This window comes from Equus quagga, chromosome 20 (assembly GCF_021613505.1).
Source record: "Equus quagga isolate Etosha38 chromosome 20, UCLA_HA_Equagga_1.0, whole genome shotgun sequence".
NCBI lineage: Eukaryota > Metazoa > Chordata > Mammalia > Perissodactyla > Equidae > Equus > Equus quagga.
The window spans coordinates 17,795,454-17,817,932 of record NC_060286.1 but is presented as its reverse complement, the minus strand read 5'-3'; the positions used below and the strand labels follow the sequence as shown (position 1 = coordinate 17,817,932).

Below are 22,479 nucleotides of genomic sequence, written 5' to 3'. Positions count from 1 at the left end.
CTTCGGTGTACTTACATCTACATTCTATTTTAGACTTCCCAAATTTTCTCCTCTATGACAATTGTACTTAGTAGTGCTCTTCATTCTGGATCCTTTAAAAGTGAGGGAATTTCTGCTGCCTCTTTCCTTTTCTTCCTTCCTGCTTTTTAAATTCCCATTCCCTTTCTTCTGTAAATTTTACTTTCTCTTGTATTTTATTAGATGCATCTTTTAGGATTTCATTTATTTTTTCTTTTTGAAATGCATTATAACAAATTTCTGAAGGAAAAAAAAGACAATCCCAAGAGTAATCAGAAGATTTCCATTCATCCTTGGTTTCATTATTTCCTGTGACATGATCAATTAGTATGTTAAATGACTTGGTCACTGACCTTTTCTAGATTAAAAAACTTCATTAACCTTTAGAGTTATCTTTTTTATTTCTATTCATAAAAACCCAGTGGTTCTCAAGCCTCAAGTCACAGTTAGTGTCTAAAACTGTGCTAAGCTATCCAGATACAAAGATGAACAAAACAGTCTCCATATTTTTTAACCCATTTCTCTCTCATTTGTAGATGACTATTTGATGCCTCCTTTTTCTTTAAACTTCCAGAATTTCTTAGTCTGATCTCTCTTTCAGCTGATGACCTTGCTTCCCACTTCACTGAAAAAATAGAATCAGTCAGAAGAAAACTTGCATGTGCCACCCCACATCTACTCACCTACCTGCGCCCGTGCCCATATGCTCTGTTTCCCTCCTGTTCAAGGGGGGAACTGTTTGTGCTTCTAGCTGAGGCCAGCTCCTCCACTCCTTTCTATTACTCCAGCTCTTACTTATTCCCGCAATGCTACCCCTTCTCCCTTCCATAATCAGTTTTTCTTTCTCTAGTGGATCATCCGTTAGCATAAAAACACACCATCTTTTTTTAAAAAGGTTTCTTCTTGGTGCCTTCAGTTCCTGCTCTCCCTTCCTCTGTTAAACTGATTTAATCAGGCTTTACCCTCACCACTCTACTGCTCCACTGTTCTTGTCAAATCTTCTCTATCATGATTCCAATGGTCCTATCACCTTACTCAACCCATCTCAGCATTTCACATAGCCCATCTTTCCTCCAGCTTGAAACACTCTGTACGTTTGGAGTTCACGAGTCATATTCTCTTGGTTTTCGCTTATGTGGCTGCCTTCTCAGTCTGTGGACTCTTCTCTACCTACACCTCTCCCTTGATGTTCTCATGGGAACATCCATGTCATGGATTTAAATACCATCTCTATGCTGACAATTTTGAAATTTCTCTCTCCAGGCGTCTCCCCTGAACATCATAGTGGTATTTCCATCTTAGAAGCAGTCTAGTATAGGGATCAAGGGCACAGACTCTGGGGAGCCACATTGCTTGCCTTTAATCCTAGCTCAGTCACTTACTAGCTTTGTGACCTTGAGAAAGGTTCTTACCCATTCTGTACCTTAGTTTCCCCACCTATAAAAAAAAAGGGATAATACTAATACCAACCTCATTTGATTGTCATGAACATTAAGTGAGTAAATGTAAGTAAATTTAGTGGATAGTGTTAGCTATTATCATCATTAAACATTTCCACTTTGATGTCTAATAGGCATCTCATGCTAACATGTCACAAACCAAATTCCTAATCTTTCTCTCCCAAATCTCTCCTAATCTTCCCCATCTCAGTATACAGCAACTCTGTCCCTGTGCTCTAGGCAAAAATCTTGGATCTTATCTTGACTCCTCTCTTTCTCTTTTACCCTATATCTAGTCCATCAACAGTTCCTGTCTCACTACCTCCACCACGACTGCCCTGGTCCAAGCTGGATTCTCCTCTCAGCTGAAGCATTTGCAATAGTGTTCCACTTCCCCTGCTTTTGTTGTTGTCCTCCTACCATCTGTTCTCAAGATATCAGCCTGAGTGTCTTTTTAAGACAAAGGTCTAATTGTGTTGCTTCACTGCCCCAGATCCTGACCTACTCAGAGAAAAAGCCAAAGTCTTTTGGGCCTTGTAGGCCATTGTACATGAATTCCCTTTTCCTGTTTTATTTCTCCTACTTTCCCTCTTGCTGCCTCTGTTCCAGCCACACTAGCCTCCTTGCTATTCCTTGAACACAGTAGGTATGCTTCCACCTCAGGACCTTTGCACTTGCTATAACTTCTAGTCTGGAACACACATCATCCTTCCTCATCTCTTTCCATTCTTTGCTTAAAAGCCCCATTCTCAGTGAGGCATTCACTGAGAACCTTATTTTAAATTCCAAATACCACCCCCCTTCGTATACACACACTCACTATTCCCTTTCCTAGATTTATTTTTTCTCTGATAGGGCTTATCGCCGTTGTCATACCATATAGTTTACATATTTGTTTGTTCATCTCTTCCTCACTAAAACGTAAGCTCTCTGAGGACAGAGATCTCCACCTGTTTTGTTCACTGCTGAATCTTCAATGCCTAGAATAATATGTGATCCCTAGTAGCTGCTCCAAAATATTTTTGTTAGTGAATAAATAAATGAATGAATGACAAATGTGCACTGCTTTCAAGTTCACCTTGTAATGGGAGAAATCAGGCAGGTAAAAAAATGGTTACCAAATTGTGTAACAGTAACAGGTACTACTGGAGCAGAGGGGAAAAATGAGTATGAGAAGTTGTGAGAACGCTTCTAGGAGGAGACGACACCTAAGCCTGAGACTTAAAACCATTAACAGGACCACTGGGATGAAAGAGAACATGCTCCAACACATTCATTCATTCAACCCAGGGATATACAAAAGGAAACAGAAGATAAGACCCAAGTTTTGGGTATGGATGACCAAGGGGATGGGGCAGTCATTCACTGTGACATTCACTGTGAAAAAGGGTATGATGACTTGGGTTTTGGACAGGTTGAATTTGTGATGCCTGTGGAATTTTCATTTCTGCTATATATATATGTGTATATAATATATGCATTTGAAATTTGAACTTAATATTACAATAATCCCTAGGTTCCCCCCTTCCCTCAGTTGAAAGTGATTTGGCAAACTAGAAGAGCTAAATTGCCTCCAAAACTCTCTCCTTTGCTGTTTGGTTCATGACATGCTACCATCCGTATTTTTTGCCCAAAGCCTTTAAAGGCCCCTGTCACTTAAGAGAGTACAGGAAATAGTGTATCCTAGTGTTGCAGGTTAAAAGTTACTGTACTTTTAATGAAGCAGCCATTAGAGATAGTTTCAGTATCTAATCCTGTAGAAAGTTGTTTCTTTCCCTTCACTGCTTTGTCCTTTGGCGAATACACACTGTATCTAGGAATTATAAGGCAAAATGTGTTAAAAAATTCAAATACCATCAAATTATAGACTTTAAAGACCTTCTAAGATTAAAAAAAAAAAAAGAAGCTAAGTTTTCCTGTGAAAGAAAAGGTCTCGTGTTCATTTATTATAAGGCATACCATATCATGGTTGCCTGTTAATATATTGTTATTACTCTGTAATGACTGAGTTGTTTCTGTGTATAGGTGTGACAGAAAGACTGACCAGCGATTCTTTACACATTGGGTACCCTTGAAGACCTCTTTGGTTTGTAGCAGAAAGAATGGCAAATCACTGTTGCTCAGAAAGAGTGAATTGCTCTGTCCCTCCTGCCCAAATTAGTTTGTTTGTTGCTGTTGCTTCTTAACGTTTCATAACCGTGCCAAATTAGACTTCCACATGGCTTTGTAGCATTTCTTTGCTTTGGCTTACATTAGAACCTCTGCTTAACCTTTTTGCTTTTATCTATTCTGCTCAGCAGAATTGTCTTGCCTCCAAATATCACTTCTATTTATATTAATTTGCGTGCTCTTATCTCATTGGTGATCTTGGGAATCATAGAATTTTAGAGTTGGACAGCACCTGAGATTTGAGTCACAGTTAAAAATAATAGATAGAATATAAGCACATTTGTTAAAAAAAGAACAAAAACGGAAAAGAAAAATAATTTAGGGACACGATTCCAAACAGGCCTAATATTTCAATATAATGAGTTGTCTTTCCAAAAAGATTTAATTAATGGTCACTTTCCAGGGATTATGATAATTTATATCAGAGGTCAGCAAACTGTGACCCACTACCTGTTTTTATAAATAAAATTTATTGGAACAAAGTCACCTCGTTTGTTTACATGTTGTCCATGGCTGCTTTTGTGCTACAATGGCAGAGTTGGGTAATTATGACATAGACCGTATGGCCATGCAAAACTTTAAACATTTGGTATCTGCTAATCCATGATTTAAACAGTTAAAAACATATTTCTCCAACTGGAAATCTAAAGTATTTCCCCAGATAACACTGATATATAAAATGAAAGCAACTGTAAGGATCTGTCACCCTACCGAGAATATCACCCAACTTTTGATCTTCATCCTTTTTCGATTTATTTTTTTTAAAGTAGTTTCTACTAAAAAGAAAAAAATACTCTGGATAGGTAGGTAGATGACAGTTCTTTATTGTAGTTAGTTATTTCAATTCCCTTTTACTGTGAGTGGCTTTTATATTTAGGGGAAAGTGATCTTACAGTGTACTGATTTTAAGTTACTATTTTCACATCATTTTGGCAACCTTTTTGTGTTCCTTCACTGATGTTTTTATGTTAAGATTATCTATGCATTTCTCTTAACTTGCAGAGCGAGTTTCCTGATTTAGTAATTTGTGATAGATCCACTACCTCTATCATTTTCTCCACTGTCAGAGCCTGCTTAATTTCTATATTGGTTTATATCTCACCATAATAAAAGATATTTAAGGCAGATGTTAATTTTAAAGTTCTAAATTAGATATTTAGGGAGTTGAGTGATTACTTGAAAGTTGTACTTTCCATCTTTCACTCCTAGGTTAGCTTGATCTTTCTGCTCAGATTTCTCTAGTTTAAATTCTGTTACGGAAGTTTTGTCCATGTTAGACCCATTTTTTTCCCTTGAAGAATAAGTGATTTTTTTCTTTGTTGTTAAACTGTTTTTCATACACAGACACTAGTCAGTGTCAATTCTGCCTATAACCTGGAAATTATTGTTGAAATAGAAAGTATTGGAACAGTAGTGATGAAATAGTTCTTAATGTCTCACATCTGCGTTACCACTACCACATTTTTATTAGTTTCTGAAGTGTTATGTAGTCTTTTTTTTTAAAAGGGATGTTTGTGGCACTAAGACGTACGTAAATTCTACATTTCATTCTTACTCTGGGTTGTCTTTGTTTTCTTTTTGTCCTTTGGTTAGCTAACTTTGACCTTATCTCCTAGGGTATTGGCTTAAGTAGACTGTTTTAGGGTAAACAAAAGCAAAAACTTTCATCTTCTCTCTATGACTTTTATCGTTTTCTAAAAATTGCTTAGGAATCTTAGTTTATATTATCAGAAAGAAAGACGCTAAAGTTCACAAATGGTAGAGAAGCATTCCTACTGGAGAATTTGTGAGAGGAAGTCTGCACTTAATTTCAGCTACAGGCATCTGTGAGGGTTATGTCTCAGTACCTGACTGAAATAACTGTACTGTGGCAAACTATAGTGACATCCAGGAACCAGCACCTAATGTATGAATAAATATAAGAAGAATTCATATTATCATATTGTTTTCTTTCCTTATTTAGAGAGATCACAGGCCATGAAATACGACAAACACAGTGCCTCACTGATATATTAATATAACACCATAAAAATTATTGTAAAGACATACCTCAAAAAGCAGAGATGTTTTCATAACAGTATAATTGGGCCAAGAAAATGCTGTATTTCCCTCTATATGGTAAGAAGACTAAATGGGAGAATGGTCCCTTTCTTTTTATTATAAGTTTTTTTTCCTGCTTTTTAAAATTTTTTCTCCCCAAATCCTCCCAGCACATAGTTGTGTATTTTCAGTTGTGAGTCCTCCTAGTTGTGGCACGTGGGACACCACCTCAACGTGGCCTGACAAGTGGTGCCATGTCCGCACCCAGGATCCGAACCGGCGAAACCCTGAGGCATTGAAGCGGAGCGCATGAACTTTAACCACTGGGCCACGGGGCCAGCCCCAGAATGGTCGCTTTCTAAAATCACCTTTTCTTTTTCCCACCTTCAACCTCCCAACCTTGCAGTGGTCCTGTCTGTTGCCTCAGACGCTGAATACTGCAGGCTACTATTGCACAGGGAGCAGACTGATAAAACTGCGCATTTAAATTTCATACACAGGATTTTCAGTGCTATTTGGTGGTCTTCTGTGTCACTGATCAGCTGTCTCCTATTCTCTACAGCAGATGTTTAGCAAATTTATTCCTTCAACAAATATTTCTTAAACTCCTACTCTGTGCTAAACATTGTTCTAAGCTCTGATGATACAGCAGTTTACAATATAAGTGGAAAAAACCCTGCCCTCACGGAGCTTACCTTCCAGCAAAATACTAAATGCTGCATAAGTGTTGGGTAAATATGGGTAGTTACTGTTGGTGGTCAGGTGACTATTGTCCCAGTTTGCCTGGAACAGCCCCAGTATGCCCCAGTATAACACCTGTTTCTGGGTTTCAGTAGTTCCCCTTTTCACTTTCAGAGGGGTCCCAGTTTGGACAGTGAATTATATAACCCTCCCTAGTTTTAAACCTTTTACATATATTAATTCATTTAATGCTTACAATAATCCCATGAGGTGGATGAGATTATTAACATCATTATGCAGGTGTGGAAGTTGAAGCATAGAGAAGTTAAGTAATTTGCCCTTGGTCATACTAGTAAGTGGCAGAACCAGAATTCAAACCTGGACAACAGCCTCGTTCCAGAGTTTGTGCTCTGAGCCACTATGCTGTACTGCCCCTATACTGCTATTCTAAATCTTTACAGTCTTACTCTGCCTGTCTGCCTTCCTCCCCCCAGCAAAGTAAAGCAGGTAATCTCATCTTCACAGAAGTTTGTGGCTCTCCAGAGTGAACTTCCGCAACTTGCCACTCCCTCCTTTACAAGTCTGTCTTCATTTCTACTCAGCTTCCATCCCTCCATTTCAAGGAAAGGACCTCCCTCTTCCTGTCTAAAACCTGTAGTCTAGCCCATCCCATCCTGCCTCCTGGAGGACTTTGGTCTTAAAATTACTCTTCTCTTTTTCTTGGGCCTTCAGTCTCCATCTTCCCACTGGCTTTTCGCATTCAGCATATAAGCATGATCTGTTGTTGTTGTTGAAAGTGTGTATCATTCTTTCAAGAAGTTTTACTGTTGGGAGAAGATTTTTAAAGTTTATTAATAATATAATGATGATAAATGGCTGCTAATTATTAATTACCCTAGGTTCCAGGTACTGTGCATATCTCTGATCCTTTTACCAACCCTACAGGTACTTCACAAATGAAGAAATGGAAGCTGAGAGGGCCATCTGTTTCTCTCTTATCTATTTCTACACATGTATAGAGAGAGAAGGGGATTTATTTTAAGAATTGGCTTATACACTTGTGGAGGCTGGTAATTCTGAAATCTGTAGGGCAGGTCAGCAAGCTGAAAACTCCGACAGAATTTCTGTGTAACAGACTTGAGGCAGAATTTCTTCTCCAGGGAAACTTGTTAAGGCTGGGGTAACCCTTGGGTAAACCCTTCACCTGATTGGATGGAGCCCACCCATGTTATCAAGGATAATCTCCTTTACCTAAAGTCAATTGATTGTAAATGTTAACCACATCTACAAAATACCTTCAGAGCAACACCTAGACTAGTGTTTGACCAAACAACTGGACAACCATAGTGTAGCAAATTTGACACATAAATTTAACTATCACAACCTCTGTCACCCTACCGTGTCTTCCTCATTGCTAAATCCAATGGACACTTTTCACATCTTTCCTTTCTTAATCACACTGCAACATTTGACATTTTGAACCACCCAGTACTTCTTGAAACCCTTCTTACTTAGTTTCTGAGTAAGTGACCCTAATCTCTCCCCATTCTCCTGTCCCTCTGGCTGTTCCTTTTCTAGTATTTCAAGGATTTGCTCATCTTCTCCCAATTCTTTAATTATTGATATTCTCTCCTGTCCTGGGCCCTCTTATTACTCTCATGATTGATGTCTCCCAGATCTAAAATTCTATCTTAGAATTTTCTACTGAGTTTCAGACCTATGTATCAGTTGCCTGTTGGACATTTCTGCTTGAATGTTACACAGACATCTCAAATTTTGCACATCTAAAACTGAAATCCTATTCTTCCCCTCTCAAACTTGTTTTTGCATCTCTTCTGTTCTCTTAGTTTGTGGTACCCACCCAGTTACCCAAGCCAGGGTAGGAATCCTCAACTTCTCCCTTACACTTACCACTTAGAACTTTCTCATTTCCATCCCTATCTCAACCAAGAGAGCTCAATTAAGATAGAATTCTTTAGCAGGCATACAAGGCCCACCATGGCTTGGCCTTCCCTACGCTTTATCTCCCACTGCACTCTGCTCACCCATCCTACTTTCAGGCCATACTGAAATATTTATGGAGTCCTGACTTGCCATGTTGTTTTCTCCCATGTCCTGTACTGCTATTTCTTCTGCCTGGCATGTCCACTACCTCTGTCGCTTCCCTGCCTCCCTACCCAACCCTGGGGCATCTAGAAAAATTATTTCAGTACTCAGTTCAATCTTCTCTTTTGAATAACCTTCCCCAATTCCACAAATAGACTTGACTATGCCTCCCTTCTAACATCATTATACATTGTTTTCAGCCTACTATAGCACTTAGTACTGTATTATTTATTTTTTATTTAGCTCAGTGTCACCTTTCGATGGTCTGTGAGCTCTTCAAGTATTTCCACTGCCCGACACATAATAGGCTCTCATCAGATCTATGGTGGTGGAGATGATGAGCCTGGAGTGCATTGCACAGTTTATTAAATAAGTCCACGCCTTCTATATCAAGGAGTGCTGGGCTTGGACACATCCAGAGGAGAACAGTAGACATTTCTATATCCTTTGTCCCTTTAGAGACTGCTGTTCCAACCTTTAGTACCAGATTCCCTTTGATCTGTTTGTTATGATGTTCTGATACCTGTTCTCAGCCTTCACTTTGCTTCTGTTTTATATTGTTTGTATCCTTGGAGCGGTTAAAAGAAAGGAAGCGGTTAAATTACTATTACAAACTCCCACTGTCCTATTTTCATTCCGTCACAGGAGAAATCATACATCAGCTTGTTCTCCCATGATCCTTCTGTGCCAAAAGAAGTCTTTTCTCAGCCAGTAAAAAAGAATTCATGTTATAACAACAATATATTTTCAACAATTTTTTAATCCTCCTATGTCCCCAAAATGTCTCCGTGCATTTAATGTCAAATTAAAAACTAAATCAGTTCTGTGTTAATCCTGAGAGAAGAAATAATGGTTTTTAAAGATTGTTAATAGAGTAATGAAGACTTCTTGGATTTTTCACATGAAAATTTCAGGTAGCCAAGGGTCCTGCTAAACATATTGAGGTCAAAGGATAGTAGAATGGTCAGCGTCTCAATTTAGACTTATGTATCACTTTCTACTCTAAATACACTCGTAGAAGCTACTTGTGGTGTAACTCCTTATGTATTTAAATTTATCTGACTCTTGGTTTTCTTGGTTGATTTTTCAAACGGGCGAAGAATCTAGTTATGAATTCTTTGCCCGTTATGGAATGTGATATCTTGGTTTTGATTCCATCTGTCCCTTCTCCTTTACTTAATTTTATCTTATTGTTTTGCATTGTGTTTCTAAAATAATGGCTTTGGCTTGTTTCTTCCTGAATGTTTCTGCAGTTTGGTTTGAGTATCTGGCTTTGGGCACCCCTCCTGAACTTGGACTCCATCTGTACTTGTGACTTTTGGAAGGCAGAAGTCAGTGTTTTCTAAGGAAGATGACTTTTTTTAATATTTTATATATATGTGTCTCCCCCTCTTCCTTTTCGATTTCTCTTAAAAGACTGGAAAGAAAGCAGTGAAGGCAGTCCTATGGGTATCAGCAGACGGACTCAGAGTTGTGGATGAAAAAACTAAGGTAAAATTTTTATAAGCTTAAATGTTACTGCTCATATGGGTTTTTTTATCCCCAGTGATCAAATATAATGCCATTAAGCTGTTGTAGTCGCTGTATATCCTTCTACTTTGTCCAAAGTGCAGTTTTCTGAGAGACTAGTTAATGTTCAGGAAACCGATTTAGTTACTCATTTACCTTATGAAAAATCAAACAGAGTTTTCTCAACAGTTTCCTGCACTATGACACATTATGTTTAGCCTACTAAGCATTTGCACTTAACATAATGTTAAGATCTGAGTTCTGTTTTTGTTATTACACATTTAAAAAAAAATGTTTACCCACACAAATTTGATGTAAAACATGATGGACCTTTTACCACAGTTAAAAATTTAAAAAGAAAAAGAGGATGATGGACCACATCTGAAATTTCTTCTTGTTCCTTAATAAAACACTGTATTTCTAGAAAGTGATATTTGAACTAATTAACATGCTATTTAACTGAAAACCCAATTTAAGTGAAGTCTTAAAGACTAATAAATGACTCATTTTGGTTAACATTTACCTAAAATCTACACAATATCTCAAATCATAGGTAGCATTTGGCATTTGAAAGAAAGTGACCCTACATGCCTAAATAAAAATAGAGACATAGACTCTGTCCTTAGAGAGCATAAGGCATTAGATAAATACATTTAATTATTAATTAAAATGTCCTAAGAGACCTAAAGTCTGGAGAAATTTTAACAAGAAGGGAATTTTTCAAAAAAAACTCAGATGTCACTGGAAGGAGGAGAAAGTCTGGCAGGTAAAGAGCAGTTTTGATGGATAACTTGGCTGATACATTTTAAGTGATTTAATATAGCTGCATTTTTGTTCTTTTGACCTTACATGTAAGGCTTTTTTTCAGGCTCAAGAGAAGTGGTAGTCTTAAATGTAAATTACTGTTGGAAACAAGGGTCATTTTAATTAGCTTATTTATTACTATTGGAAACAAGGGTCATTTTAATTAGCTTATTTTCAAGAATTTGTGTAGTTTTCATTAATGTTTTGGATGAAATTTGTTGTGCATGGAGGCTGTTTTTGTTTTATAAAATAGTTAGAAAGTGACGTTGCCCCCTAGTGGCTACTTATAGCACTGGCATTAATTAGTTTAGTCCTTCCACATTGAGTGATGATAGTAATTAGTGGCTTGTCACCCTTTGACCCAACATGAGTGGAAAAGTAATTTTGCAATGTGTATAATATATAAAGGGTTTATATTTTTAATATATAAAGAGCTCCTACATCTCAATAAGAAAAATGACAGACAATTCAAAAGACTTGAAAACTCACTTTGCTAAAGAGGAAATTCATGGTGATCAAGGTTACGCAAAATAAAATCATAATGAACCACCAGAATTTCAAGATTTTAAAAAGTTTACTGGCAAGTTTGTGGAGCAACAGGAATTCTCATAGTGATGCTTTATAAAAACCATTTTGGGGGCTGGCGCCGTGGCCAAGTGGTTAAGTTCACGTGCTCCACTGCAGGTGGCCCAGTGTTTCGTCGGTTCGAATCCTGGGCGCGGACGTGGCACTGCTCATCAAACCACGCTGAGGCAGTGTCCCACATGCCACAACTAGAAGGACCCACAACTAAGAATATACAACTACGTACCGGGGGACTTTGGGGAGAAAAAGGAAAAAAATAAAATCTTTTTAAAAAAAAAAACCATTTTGTTTGATGTATGTTTTAACACTCACAGCCCCACCTCAGCATCTAGGGATTCTAAGCCATGAGACTCTCACACAGAAGAGCCTCGGAGCCTCCAGATTTTTTTAAAAATTTTATGTAATGTTTATACTGTGTATATACTATGCCATTTAGCAAGTATATAAACAGAGAAAGTCATGCTCAAAATTAAATGATCAATAAATTAATAAATACATAGAACTGTTCTGGGAATGATATTATTCAATATGTTATATGGAAATTAGATTAAATATATTGATTTACATGTATTGTCAAATTGAACATGGAATCTACCATGATAAAACTAGAATCAGCAAGCATTTGGTTTAGGAGAGAAAGATGAGATGAGGGAGGCATTTGGGCAGAGTACCTCCTGGGATCTCTCCTAGGTCAAATTCTTAGTATTCACACTGCTGGCCTCAGATCTAGCTCTTCCATAGCCTGGATGCATCAGATGTAGGGATTCTGTATTGTGAAATGAACATCCTGTGTTTCTTCTGAGAAGCTTGAATAACCTCATTAGTCCTCTATTCCTTTGTGCTTCCCTTTCCTAGGACCTCATAGTTGACCAGACAATAGAAAAAGTGTCTTTCTGTGCCCCAGATAGGAACTTTGATAGAGCCTTCTCTTACATATGTCGTGATGGCACCACTCGGCGCTGGATCTGTCATTGCTTCATGGCTGTCAAGGACACAGTGAGTCCAACAGTGTGGATTTCTTCATGACTAGCCTCAGTTAGCCAGGCTCCTTCCGGGTTGGCTCAGCCAAGCAGTTTCCACTACATTTTTAACAAGTGCCTGGTGTTTCAGCACTTGAAAGTGCCTAAACTAGCTTGATTTCACTCCTTCTGTTCAAGTTGTTCACACTCTTGGTGTGACCCAGCAACTCACAGAGCAAGATGATGGCCTGACATCCAAGGTCATTAAAGGAAAGTAAAAGTACTCTGGTGTTGGTGGCTGCTAAACTTTATTTGAAACTTTTCATTATTAGAGCTATTTTCAAGATTCTTACGTGTGTTTGTTTGCTAATACATCTAGGTAGAAGATAATAGCATTTGAAAGGTGCTTATAAATTTATTTGCAAAGAGATTTTACTACAAATGAAAGAACTGAGTTGAAGTATGTTTTCAATGAATTAAAAAATAGAAGTACTAAATTATGGTACAATAAACTATGCTAGAAATTGTTACATAGAAAAATTTTTTGGTTTTGTTTAAAAATAGAGAATAATCTATTATCCTTCACATAAATTACCCAAAATTGACATGAAAGACAAGTCTCTTAGATCATGATGATCTCAACTGTAGTATAACATTGAGAGTGTAATTTCTGAATTTTTAAAAGTCCAGACAGAAGGCGGCAATATATTCCTGAAGGCTATAACTCAATAAACTCTTGCCAAGGTTTAACCTGGAAGGGAAGTGGTGGCCCTACTCTAAAATTGACAAAAAGGTTTTTTTTAAAGCTCTTGGAGACAGTGGTATAAATAGCTCTGAATCAGATCTAAGTTCCAGTCCTGATTCTGATTCTTGCTAGCTGTGGGATTTGGGGCAAGTTACTTAATATTCTCTAAGTCTTAGTATCCACTTCTATAAGATGGAGATAACAGCTGTGAAGACTAAATTAGATAATGAATATAAGCACTGTTAGCATAGGGTCTGGCCTGTGGTGACTGCTCCAAAAATGGTGGCTAATAGTGTTAAAGCTGTTCCTCCTTGGTTTGATAGAAGTGCTTTGAGAAGGAATTGAAGTAACTAAACTATGCTTTCTTCCTCTGTCTTTCAGATGCTAAGCCACAAAACAGTGTATTTTGCTGTCACTACACTCAAAAAATCCAGAGTTCAAGAGTTCCCCTATATTAATTTTAAAATTGTTTTATTGTCAAATTATTGCCCTTCAGGCTGTTTGAATCACCCGGGCCAATGTTCTCCTATATCAGAATCACTGAAGGACTTGTTGAAATAGATTGCTCCCCCCCACCCCCAAGTTTTTCCTTCAGTGGGTCTGGAGTAGGGCTTAAGGGGTCTGTCTTCAAAAAGTTCTGCCCTAGGCCTAGAAGAAATAATAAGCTTCCTTGGCCTATAGCTCTGTCCTTGTAATAGAGCTATGTTCAAATGCAAATGGTTCTAAGATTCTTTCGGTACTCTCTCGTATTCCATGCTTCAATGACTAGCCTTATATTATCCTACTAAGAAATTAGAGGGAAACTCATGTGGATTTATAAAGAGTAAGTCTATCAGTCTTCAGATAAGCGGTCATGTGAAATCTTAGGGACAAAAAGCATTTCAGAATTACCTCTCCTTATGATATCTAATATTGGCATATAAAGCCCAGTGAAATTACTTGCTCAGAGCCATATGTTGGATCGGCTGCCTATGTGGTGTGATTTTGAAAACTCCACAAAGTGCTCCCTGTTCTCAAATATCTCTTCTCACTATTAATGGTGCCAACAATTATTATATCATCTCTAACTTTTTTATTCCACAATTACGGATATGGTTTAAAATACAGATAACTCTGGTAAAAATAATCCATTGAATTTATTAAATTTACTCTAGGTAATCTACTGTATCGTTAAAACAATATTTAGTTTATATAAGCCTCCCTCTCATCCCACACACAAATCAGTTCTATCTTTTGATTCCTTTATAAGTAGAGAGTGTGGATGAAAGCATGCTTTAACTTTTGCCTGTTTGTGGTTGGGAGGTAGACCTGGAGTTAGAGTACAGCTAGAAGATAGGGAATGTATGGGGGAAAGCCTGAAAGCACTGAAGGCCTAGAAAGGGGAGGAGCACTGGGGTCAAGGGAGCATTCAGAAAGGGGAGACTGAGAAAGTGAAACTTTCCTTTGCCCTCATCCCTTCTCATTGGTGGAGTCGTATTTATTTATCCAAAGTTTAAAGTTTGCTCCTTTTGTTCCTAGACATGTTGATGTTGTCTTTAAGTTCCTGAAATTTGCCCTGCCTTTCTAGTGGTTTCTTAGAAATGCTTGGTAAATGTTCCCCTAAACAGCAAATACAGGTTTGCATGTCAAGAGTTAGGGCTTAGCACCTTGAGCAGTGTCTTCTAGGCTGGTAGCTAGAGCTAATGTGAGTGACAGAGGGAGCCTAACTGATAAAGAGGTCTTAGTGGCGGCTCACAAAGGCACAGGTTGCTGAGGGTCACTTTACCCAGTGCCTGCTACAGTAAAGTATTATAAGTATTACCTAAGGTAATTTATTCACATAAATTAATTTGGCATATTAATATATTAAAATCTGATTTTAAGCTGGAATTCCCAACATTTTGCCTTGTTTAAAAACAGACGTATTTGTGGTCCAAGCTAATTTGTAATTGTTGGTACTGTAACTCTAAAAAAGTTCTTCAAACCTCCTGCTATGTACAGGGTGAAAGATTGAGCCATGCAGTAGGCTGTGCTTTTGCGGCCTGTCTAGAACGTAAGCAGAAGCGGGAGAAGGAATGTGGAGTGACTGCTACTTTTGATGCCAGTCGAACCACTTTTACCAGAGAAGGATCATTCCGTGTCACAACAGCTACCGAGCAAGCAGAAAGAGAGGAGATTATGAAACAAATCCAAGATGCCAAGAAAGGTACAATCTGTTCTGTTACACTGTGTGTTTACTTCAGCAGTTTTTCTTAACAGGTTAATATTTGGAAGCTATCAAGCACAAGCTTTCTCACAAAGAGAACTCTTAGCAATATATGAAGACCTTAAGAACAAACCTGAAAATCTAAGCAAAGTCCTTTCCTTTAGAGTGGCTAGTTTAGTGGCTTCAAAAGTATTTACTCTGGGACCCGCCCCATGGCCGAGTGGTTAAGTTCGCACACTCCACTTCAGCGGTCCAGGGTTTCGGCGGTTCGGATCCTGGGCACAGACAGGCACCGTTCATCAAGCCATATTGAAGTGACATCCCACAAGCAGAACCAGAAGGACCTACAGCTAGAATATACAACTGTGTACTGGTGGGCTTTGGGGAGAAGAAGAAGGGGGAAAAAAAAAAAAGATTGGAAACAGATGTTAGCTCAGGTGCCAATCTTTAAAAGAAAAGATGTTAAATTCTCTTAAAAAGAAAAAGGTGTTTACTCTTTCCATACATTAAACTATCTGGAGAAGGTGAGAGTGAGGTTGAAGAAGTTGCAAAGACATTACTCCTCGTGTTTAAAAACAAAATTGGGAAAGTCTGCATCCTGGAACGGATTTTTAATTCTGAGGCTTCTGATCTCTGTGAGAAGCAAATACTACCAAGGACCTACGTCTTGAAGGGAGAAGTACAAGTCCCAGGTTTAGGCTGCAAAGGATCAACTGACAGTGATGCTGGGTGCAAATGCAGGCAGAGATTTCACAGTGATACTGTTCTTATTAGACTATTACTGTTTTTTCGTGCTTAAGTAAAAAAAAAGTCCATAGATTTTGAGAAGCTAGCCCCTCTTTTTCCGTAGCCCTGTTAATTTTAATGTGTGATTTTGCAGAATGTGAGTTTTTTCAGGTGTGGCAGCATAACAGAAATGCCTGCACAAGAATTCAGGTTACTCTAGAGCCTATTGTCTAAAGTTGGCTTGGGTGTATTTTAGAGCTAAGTGATAGAGTTTGGGGAAAATGCTTTGCATTCTTGTGGATAGCTAGGGTTGAAGACAACAATACTGTGGAATTAAACAGTTCAGTTTAAATATACATTAATATATTTTTTCTAATCTTTTACTCTATTCTTTTAGTTTTAAACTAGCCATTTTACATAGATCTTTAATCTAATAATGACCCAAACAGCTGTAATTCTTAAGCCAAAAGAAGATATATGTTGTTTTTGTGTGGGTGGTTTTTGGTTTTTGTGTTTTTTGCCGGGGGGGGGAGGGTGGGGAGTGAGGAAGATTGACCCTGAGCTAACATCTGTTGCCAGTCTTCCTTTTTTTTTCTTTCTCCTACCCAAAGCCCCACTGCCTAGCTCTATATCCTAGTTGCAGGTCATTCTAGTTCTTCCATGTGGGATGCCGCCACAGCATGGCTTGATGAGTGGTACATAGGTCTGCACCCAGGATCTGAACTGGCAAACTCCAGACCGCCAAAACAGAGCATGTGAACTTAACCACTCGGCTATGGGGCAGGCCCTAATATATGTTTTTATTTGAAATTAAATTATTATGATTTTTTTCATTTCTTATAAACATTTGTGCTAGGATACCAAAGAATAAAAAACTCCATGCTATTTTTATTTTTTTATTAGAAAATGTAATATATATAACTATTATTTAGCATGCTTCAGTGATTTTCAGACTCTAAGCATATTCTTTAATACCACCAAATAATACTCTTTGCCACACACAGCAACTGCCAAAGTGGCTTGAGTCCTGACACCTACAGAGGATTGTGAGGGGAGGGGGTAGAGATTTATCACAATCAGAATGACCTAGGAGGAGTTTTGAGTTCCTTAGGTATATAAGTTCAAATTATTTGAAGACATTGCTAAAGTCCTCTTTCTTTTGACTTTCTTGAGCTGAAACAGATAAGACAGTTGGTTCATCAGTGGCCCCTGGCAACACTGTCCCATCCCCGTCCTCTCCCACCTCTCCCACTTCGGATGCCACTGCTTCTCTGGAGATGAACAATCCTCATGCCATCCCACGTCGGCATGCACCGATTGAGCAACTTGCTCGCCAAGGCTCTTTCCGAGGATTTCCTGCTCTTAGCCAGAAGATGTCACCCTTTAAACGCCAACTATCCCTGCGCATCAATGAGTTGCCTTCCACCATGCAGAGGAAGACTGATTTCCCCATAAAAAATGCAGGTAATGCAGCATCCACATGACTCACTGGGTGCTCTAGCACTGAGGCATTATCATCACTTCCCATGGAGACACTAATCCCATCAAACTTGCCTCCCCTCTTTCTGAAGCTGGTCCATGGTTATCTGTATCTTATATCATTTCCCATTGGGAGAAAACTAAGGTTCATGGAGAGGGACATGAATCATTCATTTCTCTTCAACAAATAGGTAACGGAGCCATGATGGGAATTCCTGGCCTGAGCTACAAGGTTCATGGTTTGTCCTGATGGAAGTGTACTATCTCTCAACCAGCCTGCTTCCAAATATCAAGAGTCTCAAGTTTCCATTCTTATTCTGTCATTTGGGACCCAGCAGGGAATTAACTAAAAAGTCCTTGGAAACACATTCAGTTAAATAGGAATACTGTCAGATGTACCAGAAGAAATGGATAAGTACTCATTGTCCTTGTGGCTGGTTGGCTCCATAGGGAGGAAACTCTAAACGGGTCTCCTGTATAAATCTAAGATCTGTTGTTCATCAGAGACAGTGGGCTTGCTCACACATATTCGTTACTTTTCAGAACTGCCACACAGGCCTTTGTGTGGCCTCTGTACAGCTGAGGTAGCCCTGGTATCTCTATCCTCATCATAAGATCTGGAGCTGAAGTGTCTGATCTGGTCAATGCTTTTATTGGGCTCTGGTTTACTTCACTCAGGCATGTCAAGCCAGTGCTATAACAGAATATGAGGAAGCTCTGTCTCAATAGGGCACTCCCACTCATGGTGGTATAAAAGTACAGAGTTACATTCTTTTTTTGATGGATGAAACTAGGCCAAAAGAACAGTTGGACTAGATGATTACTGAGTGTCTTTCCAGCTCTCAACTCTTGTAAAAAGTGAAACTCCAGATGCTTCAAGTACCTTGTTTTCTGTCTCCCTTTGGAGCAGATGGGAAGCAAAAACTATTATTCTCTTTTCACAGTTGAGCAAACAAAGGTTCAGCACACATAATTAGCTTCCTCGGTGACACAGAAGTATCTCAGAGGCAATACTAAGAACAAAGCCTCTAGAGTCCTGGACCTCAGTTCACTTTTTCATGTTATCACAGTTCATATATATGGTACTTTGGAGAAAAATGAGAGTGATGATATTGTCATAGCTTATTACAGAGAAAAGGACTAAGCATCCACTAGTGCCCCTGACTTTAACCCATTTTCTGATAGAGTTACCTCATGGCTCCAGAACTTAACTCAGATCACAGCCTTGGGAACCAGTTGGAAGACAAACAGGTTGCAGATGTCTTCCAGAAAGATCTAGCTAACCAAACATCTTGGCACAAAAAGAGAACACGAAGTTCTCAACAGTGCTACCAGGAGACGAAATCAAGAAATCTGAGGATTTGCAAGGGAGGAAGATAGACCTCAGTACATGAATTGTTGACATTTTATATCTTCTCATCTGAAAAGCCAATGAAATAATGTACAGTAAATTTTTTGAAGCTGCTTTTATAGCCCCACCTGACAGTTGAGACTTTTCTTTCCACAAATAAGAGATGCAGTATAAAATGCCACCTGTGTCATACTGTTCCATTTCAGAATTGTTCAGGTTTTCAGTCTAGAGCCATTTTCTGTTTGTCTTGCAGTGCCAGAGGTAGAAGGGGAAGCAGAGAGTATCAGCTCCCTGTGCTCACAGATCACCAATGCCTTCAGCACACCCTCCGAGGATCCCTTCTCATCCGCCCCAATGACCAAACCAGTGACAGTTGTGGCACCACAATCTCCTGCCTTTCAAGGTTGGTGCCCTCTCATCTCAGCCTGCTTAGCTATTTTCTTCGAAACTTTTTGTACTTTTTGACGCTGACCACTAACTGTAAGTCCTTAATTTCTCTGTTTGATAATGTCTCAGATTCACTAATTTCCCTGTTGGACAGTGTGTCTGTGCTTTGTTCCCCTGTTGTTTCCTAAGATGTCTGTCTTCGTCATTTTGCATGTACCTACCTGTCTTGCATACCATTCTGTTAGGAGCTTCTATAGTCCCAACCCACTTCTTTACTTGCCACTTGATTCTTGCGGGTCAGAGCTCCAGCCAGTTCTCCAGAAGCAGCGGTCGTGAGTTGGTTCTAGCATTAGGCTTCCTTTAGCACAGTGTTTTTCAACCCCAGGGTGATTCTGCTCCCTCAGGGAAAATATGGCATTCATTGTGTGGAGACATTTTTGAGTTTTACAACTTGGGTTTGGGGGACTGCTACTGGCATTTGGGTAGAAGCCAGGGATGCTACTAAACATCCTTCAGTGCACAGGACAGCCATGCTCACAACAAAGAATTACCCAGCCCAAAATATCAGTAGTGCCGAAGCTGAGAAGCCCTGGTCTCACCTAGTCTCCACCCTGTCATGGGAGGCTCATAGAGAAAAAGGCACTTCTTTTGGCTCCTTAGTTCATTTCATGTTCGATAACAAGTGTCCTAATATTTGGCTTTGTGGCATTGAAGAGTTACTAAAAGTTGTTTTCAGAGATACTGAGTTAACAGTTGGTATTGACTCAGAGGTCAGCAAAGAGTTTATATAACTTAAATTACAGACTTTTAGAATTTGAACTCCTATAATTGCCATTTCTTCAAGAGAGAGCTCAGAAAAAGTTTTGCTATGGAGACAGTACCCCACCCCTATTGGAGGAAGGTACTAAATGCTTTTTCTCCAGGGAGTCTCCTTTTTTTAAAACAAAACAAAACTTTATAGTCATGTACACAAAATTTCTTTTCATTTCATCTAACAAATATTTATAATACCAATAATAATAGGCACAATTTATTGAGCACTTAGCACAGTGCTGCCACATCATGGTAAGGACTCATGCATTTTCTCATCTCATTTAGTCCCCACAACAACCCTTTGAGGTAGGTATTACAGATAAGGGAAATGAGGCTCAGAGAGGTTAAGTAAATTGCTCAAATTGCACAGCCAGGATTTAAAACCCAGGTCTTTCTGAATATAGTACCTATTATATTCTACTGACTCTATTCCTGTTTATAAGGCAATAGGTCTACAAAACTGAATAGAACATAATCTTTTCCCTACCTTTAAGGGGCTCCCAGTCTATGGGTGAGCTAGTCTTTTAGACAAGCCCTGGGGTAAATAGTACCAATGCCATAAGCATGATTGCCCAGTCCTAAAGAAGGAATGATTATACCGTAGGGCAGGGGGAGGTGCCTGCTTGTCTGTTCCATACTAAATATGGTAGAGAGCTGGGCTCAGGAGTAGAAGCTGATGGGATAGCTGTCTGGAGTAAAGGAGCAAGGGTTAGAAGATGTTAAGAAAGAGAGACAAGGAAAGAATGATAGGTACTTTGAGATATTATATTACTGAGGGGTAAAAAATCTTCAAAAAATAGAGAGGAAATTAATTCTGTAGCAAATTACAAATTTATTAAGCAAATGAAAACATATACCAAGTTTGATTTCTCATCAGTAATATGGGGCTAATATCAGCCTTGTGGGGTTTTTGAGAGAATTAAATGAGATGATGCATACTAAAGTACTATTAACATAGCACCTAGCACATAATAAGGAATCATTTTATTTTATTTTTTTTCTTTGCTGAGGAAGATTAGCCCTGAGCTAACATCTGTGCCATTCTTCTTCCACTTTATATGTGGGTCACTGCCTCAGCATGGACAACGAATGGTGCAGGTCCATGCCCAGGATCCAAACCCACGAACCTAGACCACTGAAACGGAGCACACCAAACTTAACCACTACACCACGGGGCCCTCCCCAGGAATCATTATTATTGTTGGCGTAATTTGATCTTTTAGAAAAGTGATGTAAGAGGGAAATGCTTTATTTACATCATTTTTCCAAAGGCTAAGCCATATAGAATAGTTAGATTTTTGCCACTTGTAAGACGGAGCAGCTCTGTTCAAGTTAATCTGAAAAGTTGTTACTCTCTCTCCCCATACACATATTTTCCTAGAAGAGTCATTTGACTTTATCAGTACAGCCATTTTAATTACAACCTCTAATTCTCTCTTTGCGAAAAGGTTTTTGTATCCATTGCAAGATGGCTTGGTTATCCCAACACCAACTTCTCTGTCTTATCTGTTCCACCAGTATTGCACATTGGCCTGACTGACCCAGGACCAAGGGGTCGCCTGTACACCCTGCACGAATTAACTCCATTGATGTTGTCTGCTCCCATTGTAGCTAATGGCACTGACTCAGCCTTCCATGTGCTTGCTGCTAAGCCAGCCCATACTGCTCTAGCACCCGTAGCAATGCCTGTGCGTGAAACCAACCCTTGGGCCCATGCCCCTGATGCTGCTAACAAGGAAATTGCAGCCATACGTTCGGGTAAGGTGGCCAGAGATGGTGGTGAGGATTCTGGGATCAGATAAGTGACCCTGGTTCAAAATCAGCCATTTACCTGATTGGGAACCAGAAAGGAGTCTTTTTCAGAAAAGTAGGTTCCCTCCTGGAAATAAACTACTGTTAAGAAGGGATAGTGAAGGCAAGCAACTAAAAGTTTAGATTGATAGGTCTTAGGAATATAGAACAGAACCACCCATAGAGCTTTCATAAAGTGTAGATTCCTGGGCCCTACCGTGAGAGAGTCCATCACTGGCTTTGGAGATATATGGATATGCCTGTAGGAAGAAGGGACCCTTCCTCCTACAATGGCAGGCCTATGAAAAGGGCTACAAAAAGCACTTTATTTTTGCTCTTCTGCACTCTCTAGTTTTTCTATAATGAACATTAACTATAAAACCAAAAAATTTTAAGTAGTAATAAAGGCAGATCACCAGTAGGACAACATGTATCTAGAAGCCAGGCAGGAGCCACAAGTATGGCACCAAGTCACTGGTTATTTTCTTTTCATTCTGCTACAGCAGGAAGTGAATCGCCTCAGGCCCTGCAGAATATGTGCAAACTGGTTTTTGTACCATGGTTGAGCAACAGGCACAGGGAATGGTTTCTGATGCCTGCCAGCTGCCTTGGTCTGATGCAGTTGAGCTGTATCTAGACAGCTCTCTAGCGTCGCTGAGACAGCTGCGTGGTCTGACAGATTCTCTTTGTCC

General features: G+C 39.1%; 1 protein-coding gene across 6 annotated transcripts in view; it reads left to right on the top strand.

Moving 5' to 3' along the window:
* The window catches only part of NUMB (NUMB endocytic adaptor protein), a 177,267-nt gene that overhangs the window by 152,519 nt on the left and 2,269 nt on the right, over window positions 1–22,479 (top strand). For 3 of the 6 annotated variants that reach the window (XM_046647037.1, XM_046647035.1, XM_046647039.1), the window contains 6 exons: window positions 9,870–9,944; window positions 12,207–12,347; window positions 15,036–15,240; window positions 17,140–17,430; window positions 19,050–19,199; window positions 21,608–21,754. In XM_046647037.1, coding sequence (XP_046502993.1) covers window positions 9,870–9,944; window positions 12,207–12,347; window positions 15,036–15,240; window positions 17,140–17,430; window positions 19,050–19,199; window positions 21,608–21,754 — 1,009 coding nt within the window. The remainder of the gene's footprint in view (window positions 1–9,869; window positions 9,945–12,206; window positions 12,348–15,035; window positions 15,241–17,139; window positions 17,431–19,049; window positions 19,200–21,607; window positions 21,755–22,479) is intronic. The other 3 variants (XM_046647041.1, XM_046647040.1, XM_046647038.1) reach the window with 2 other exon arrangements.